Below are 6,418 nucleotides of genomic sequence, written 5' to 3'. Positions count from 1 at the left end.
TAAACAAAACAGACTGGTCGGTTTGGCAATGCAGAACATTTTGTACCGCAGCCAAGTCTGACGCTGCTATTTCAGTCGCAGGACAAGATGATAGCTTCAGCTCCATGGTACACCAAATGTGCACAGAAGGCATGTAAGGTTTCTTCAGTGGGCAGCGAGGAAATAAAGCAAAGAAGCATCGCTCTAGAGCATCATCTTGTTCAGTACAAGAAATGGACGGCAACTTGCATTTCATTTTTCTAGAAAACAACTCGCATTTGATATTTTCAGAGTAACATGCTCATGTATAACACCAAACTGTTGCTGATATGGTAAGTCAATGGTGGAGGATTGAACAAGACTAGGTTCACTATGCCCGGGCGACTGAACAAGACTAGGCTCTGCCCCTAATGCAGAAATGGAACCTAATGGAGGATCAAGATTCAAGAATCTGCACGTTACGAAATGAAAGCACAAACATGGCAGAGATTAGTTTAAGCACCTAGTAAAACTCGAAATTACCAATACAGAAATGCATAACTATCTCTGACTTCTCTGAATCTCAGTTGGCATGACAAAATTCAGTTCTCACACCAACGAGGCGACAGCAAGCATTCAGCGATTCCCCTGAAATTCAGCAAAAGTACTACTACTTGAAACAATAACATTCAAATAGATCAGCAACTTCAGTTCCCACAACCAACTAGCCAACAAAGCGTTGGCACACAGACGACCACTCCTACCACTACTTGCAGATACATAAGCAGAGTCAGCGACCACAAGCAGGTGACAGCAAGCGACGCAGGGTCAGTCTAGGAGGATGTGAACTTGGTCACGGCCTTGGTGCCCTCGGAGACGGCGTGCTTGGCGAGCTCGCCGGGGAGGACGAGGCGGACGGAGGTCTGGATCTCCCGGGAGGTGATGGTGGGCTTCTTGTTGTAACGGGCGAGCTTGGCGGACTCGCCGGCGAGCTTCTCGAAGATGTCGTTGATGAAGGAGTTCATGATGGACATGGCCTTGGAGGAGATGCCGATGTCGGGGTGGACCTGCTTCAGCACCTTGAAGATGTAGATCTTGTAAGTCTCCACGCCCTTCTTGGCCTTGCTGCCCTTCTTCCGGCCCCTCGTCTTCGCCTCGCCGCCGGCCTCCTTGGACGCCGTCTTGCCCGCCGGCAGCCGCTTCTCTGCCTTGGGCTTCTTGCCCGCCGGGGTCTTCTCCGCCGCCTTCTCCACCTTGTTCTCGGCGGCCGGCTTCTTGTCTGCCTTGGGGGCCATGGCGGCCGCTTCGGGTGGGGTTGGGAGCTTCGGGTGGGGTTGCGTGAGTTTGCTGGAAGGGAAAGGTGGGGACTGAGATGGTGTGGGGAATGGAGCGGGGTGGGTGTTCGATTTTATAGGGGAGGAGAGGTGAGCGCTGATTGGTGGAGGGGTAAGTGCCTCGGATCACTGACGTGGACACAGCCCCGAACTGGAAAGCAAGCATTGGGCTTCCTGGAACCAGATCATGCCCTTGGACGGGCCGGGCTTGACAAAGCCCGAAGCAAGAATATCAAACCCAGATCCGGCCCGGCCAGAAACATTTGAACAGTACCCTTCTTATTTAAAGTAATTACTTCCAGGTTATTGAAATATAGTACTGTACCTATTTTTAAATTAAAACAATTATTTAAAACTCATTCGGCCTTTGTTTGGGCTTCGGACGACAAAGTTGAGCCCATGGCTGGATCGGATGCCGGGCTTTCGGGTCGGGCTTGTCTGGACAGGCTGCTCATGAATAGGGCTGTTGAAAACGGAGCATATGCAAATTGAATAGTGTTCTTCAACGAGGATGCCGGTCTGCAAGGTCTACAACAATTCTCGAACATTTGGTCCGCCGTCAATAACATACAGCTAAATAGTGCTAGGATGTTTTCTCATGGAGATGGAGTTTGAATGGACAGTACTCGGCGCAATCTACCTACAAAATGCTATGACAGGGCATGATTTGTTTGCCCACTGCTCACTGTATCTACCAAAAATGGCCGCCACTTAAATGCAAAATCTTCATATGGCTTGCTATTTAATACCGAGTCTGGACCTCCGACCATCGATTCCGGCATGGGCTACAAGTCGCTACGCCCCTTGCTTCATTGCCGCTAGGAAGAGGATACTATCGCCCACATACTTATGCAATGTGCTTATGCACGACAAGCGTGGCACACATATTTCATTACACTGGCTGACCATGTCGGCATCCCCACAGTGGAGGACAACTTGGAGGAGTGGCGGCTTCGTGTGCATGTCGGCATCCCCAGAGTGGAGGACAACTTGGAGGAGTGGTGGCTTCGTGTGCGCCAAGCTTTTTTTTAGATAAAAGGCCAGAGCCCGACTTTATAAATAAAGCCACCAGGCAGAGTTAAAACAGACCCACGAGAGCAGCAGGAGAGTAAGCACAGGTATCATCCCAGAAAACATGAGAGAATAGTCTAAGTACATGGCTCCCAGGCCAGTACACGGCACGCAGGCCGGAGATAAAAGAAAACAAAAGCCGACCACCAACGCCTAGGTGCCTGCTTGAACTGGGGAGATGGAGATAGCAGAGCTTCGGATCTTGGCCAACATGGCATCGAGGGCGTCCCTGTCTTCCTCCTTAGTCAATGATCTCCACTGCTGCAGGAATATACAGGTTTTAAATAAGCAATCAGAAGGCTTAGCAGGGAAAACATGCTCGATGGTAAATTTATTCCTCGTCGTCCAAAGGGACCAGCACATGGCAGCGAAGCCCACCCAAAACAATCGCCTCTGGGCCCCAACCAAAGAGCTAACCAAGATGCGCAAGTCAGAAAAGGAGGTCGGAGCCCAGGAAACATGCAGCCAGGATCTGATACAACACCAAAACAGATTAGCCAACACACAGTTGAAGAAGATATGAGACGAGTCTTCTCTCAAACCACATAGAGCACACCTATCAGATCACGGGCCATTACGCTTGCGAATTTGGTCACCCGTCGGCAGACGCCCACGGGAGGCTTGCCAGAGGAAAACCTTGACCTTAGGAGGGATACGATCCCTCCAGATCCATTTGAATTTGGAGGTGGAGGACCCAGCAATGAGCTTACCATAGAGGGATTTAACCGAGAAGCGCGCAGAGGGGGAGTGGGGCCAAACAACCGTGTATTCCTCCTCCGAGAGCGAAGGGAAGAGAGCAACAAGACGCTGCCAATCTTCCAACTCTGCGGGAGAGAGGGAACGACGCAGACGCAGGTCCCAATTAGACGACGCGAGCTCAAAGATTGAGATCTCAGGGTCCGGGCAGTACGAAAAAAGAACAGGAAAAGCAGTAGCCAGCGAAGAGGAGCCACACCACCAATCAAGCCAAAACCTGGTGGACCTGCCATTGTGAACAACGAATTTGACAAGGCCTTGAAAGATAGGCCTGAGCTTAACCAAATTCATCCAGAATTGGGAAGCCCCAGAGGCCAGCGCAAACATTGGGCTAGAAGAGGGAAAGTACTTTGCTTTGAGAATGTTGAACCAGAGGGGCTTATCCTGGGAGATGGTCATGATCTTCCACCACCATTTGATGATCAGACACTTGTTCATAACGAGAGTATTAATAATGCCCAGCCCCCCAAGGCTTTTTGGCTTACAAATATGGTCCCATTTGACCAAGCGATATTTGTGCTTGTTATCAGCCGTGTTCCAATAAAAGGCACCTCTATGTTTATCAAAGCCCGCATGGGTTCCCATAGAAAGAAGGTAAAAGCCCATCAAGAACATCGGAAGAGATGAGAGGCACGCATTAATCAAGTCCACTTTACCCGCCTGAGTGTTGTACCTGCCCCTCCAGGGCATAACACGATTACCCACCTTGGCCACCGTAGGAGCAAAATCTTTGGCAAGGAGCTTGCCAGAGGAGATGGGTAGACCCAAGTACTTAATGGGGAACGAGCCAAGAGAGTAGTTCAAGAGGTGGGCCACCCGTAAGGCCTCTGTATCTGGCACACCAGTGACAATGACTTCACTTTTGGAGAAGTTGATCTGGAGACCCGAGAGAGCTTCGAAGCAAAGGAGCAGAAATTTGAGATGGGCAATGCAGTGGTCGTTCAGTTCCACCAAAATAATAGTGTCGTCAGCGTATTGAAGGTGCTAACAGGAGAAATATGACCAGCCTCCGCGGCTCTAGATAAGATATTAGAAAGAGCGTCCGCCACAAAGTTAAAGAGAATGGGCGAGGCTGGGTCGCCTTGCCGGAGGCCTCTAGAGTTCTTAAAGAAATTACTAACTCTCCCATTGACATTAATGGCAGTATGGCCCCCCATGACCAACTGCATAATACGGTGAACCACCCCACTATCAAAACCTTTAGCCAGAAGAACTTGCTTAATAAAGCTCCAACTAACCGAATCCTAGGCCTTTTCAAAGTCCAATTTTAGAATAACAGCCTTGCTGCCAGATTTATGGATGTCATGAATAATCTCATGCAAGCAAAGGACCCCATCGAGAATGAAACGACCCTTGACAAAAGCTGACTAAGTAAGGGAGAGGGTCCGATGAGCCACCAGGGTAAGGAGAGAAGCTAGACATTTGGCAGGGAATTTGGCGAAGTTATTAATTAGCACAATAGGTCTAAACTGAGAAATAAGATCGGCACCCTTAATTTTAGGAATCAGGAAGATGACCGCATAGTTGAGCCTGGATATATCTACTGTCCCCAGACAATAACCTTGAATGACTACACATATAAGCTCTTTTAGAACAGGCCAGAATTGTTTAAAGAAAGGAATGGAGAAGCCGTCCGGGCCCGAGGCAGAATTAGGGTTCGATTTAGTGATCGAAGAGAAGATCTCCTCTTCAGAGTAAGGGATCATCAAATTCGAATTTTCATCCGCGGAGACCAAAGCCCCCTGGTCCCAGAAATTAGAAGATAGCTTGAACCCCTGGTCAGGTTTGGCAGAGAGGAGAGAAGAAAAAAATGCCACAACATGGTTGAGGATGACGCCTTGGTCAGAAGACCGTACCCCGTCTATAATCAGGCTATGAATAAGACATTGGCGCCGCCTCCCATTCGCAATAGAAAAAAAATACGCAGTGGGGGAATCAACTTTAAGCAACCAATTAATCGAACCCCTCTGGCGCCAATAAATCTCATTCAGGCGGTGTATCTGCATCAGAGAGCGTTCGAGGGAGAAGCGGAGGGTCCAATCAGAATCAGAAAGGCCAGAAACATCATCTCGAGAATCAAGGGCCTCAATCTGGGCCAGGAGAAGGGCCTTTTCTCTGTGGTCCTGGGCCGACTGGTTATGGGACCAACCACGGAGGAATTTACGCAGCAGGGCCAAGCAATTGTGCCAGTCATCCAAGGGCCCGAAGGAACGATGGGGTGCCAATAGGAAGCCACTAATTTTAGAGCCTAGGAGGTCGATAAAGCCATCAATAAGGAGCCAAGACGCGTCAAACTCAAACCTAGGAGGGGAGGAGACGGGTCGAATCCCACCATCAAGGATTAGGGGGCATGATCCGAGCCCACAATAGCCTTAGATTTAAGCGTAGCAAGAGGGAAGAGCGAGTCCCAAGTCGAACACACAAGGCCTCGGTCCAGAACGGAGCGGATAGGGGAAACTTGATGGTTAGTCCAAGTAAACCTGGAACCCACCCTAGGGATCTCACGAAGGGCGCAGGAGCTAATGAACTCATTAAAAGCATCGGCCAAAGTCCAAGAAAATATATTATTGTTCTTACCCGCAGGCGAGCGGAGCAAATTAAAGTCGCCTCCGATCACAAGGGGAAGGGAGCAAGCATCGACTTTGTTCGAGATTTCGTCCAGGAAGATAGGGGAGAGGGAGTGATCCACCGGGCCATAAACAACCATAAATTCCCAAAGCGAATTGAGCTGGTGGTGGAAAAGCACGGAACTGGCCCAGAAGATGCCATGATCAAAGGTGACAAAATCAAAAACATCACGTTTCGATCCTAACTGAATACCGCCCGAGTGGCCAGATGAGGGAAGGAAGTTCCAATCAAAGCGATCAGCCCCCACAAAAGAAGAGAGCTCATGAGGAGAAAAGGAGGTTTTGAAAGTTCCGACTAGGCCAATCAAGTCAATATTATCACCCCTGACAATATCCTTAATTTGGTCCCGGCGCCCCCGAGCGCCGAAGCCTCTGATATTCCAGAAAAGGGCTTTCATTTGAAAGAGAGATTTTTAATGTGCAAACTCGACCTGCAGGGTGCCAAGCAGGCTTTCGCACGTTTAGAACCACCCTTCTTCACAACAGGTTGGGGAACAGCACCGCTAGCAGAGCCCCCCTCCTTCGGAACCCCAACAGCCACAACTGAGGGGGCAGGAGGAGCCACGGCGGCCTCTTTCGCCTTGGCCAAATCCGCCTGGGCCACCTCATTGGCCCGAATAAGAGCGATCAGAGAAGAAGGCGTTCCAAAATTATGATCAAGAGAGATGCCAG

At 49.8% G+C, this 6,418-nt stretch overlaps 1 protein-coding gene across 1 annotated transcript; it reads right to left on the bottom strand.

Annotated features, from left to right (window-relative positions):
* Window positions 1-587: 587 nt before the first annotated feature.
* Window positions 588-1,334, bottom strand: LOC119349311 (histone H2B.2-like). The gene has a single exon (XM_037617327.1). The coding sequence runs from the start codon at window positions 1,251-1,253 to the stop codon at window positions 792-794; it is 462 nt and encodes a 153-aa protein (XP_037473224.1). The 5' UTR covers window positions 1,254-1,334; the 3' UTR covers window positions 588-791.
* Window positions 1,335-6,418: the final 5,084 nt, after the last annotated feature.

The sequence above is a fragment of the Triticum dicoccoides genome, chromosome 1B, assembly GCF_002162155.2.
Source record: "Triticum dicoccoides isolate Atlit2015 ecotype Zavitan chromosome 1B, WEW_v2.0, whole genome shotgun sequence".
NCBI classification, from domain to species: domain Eukaryota; kingdom Viridiplantae; phylum Streptophyta; class Magnoliopsida; order Poales; family Poaceae; genus Triticum; species Triticum dicoccoides.
The sequence above is the reverse complement of the archived record's forward strand: the minus strand, read 5'-3'. Positions and strand labels throughout refer to the sequence as shown.

Excerpts from the sequence above, each read along its gene's own strand:
- LOC119349311 (XM_037617327.1), bottom strand. The coding sequence starts at position 1,253 with ATGGCCCCCAAGGCAGACAAGAAGCCGGCCGCCGAGAACAAGGTGGAG.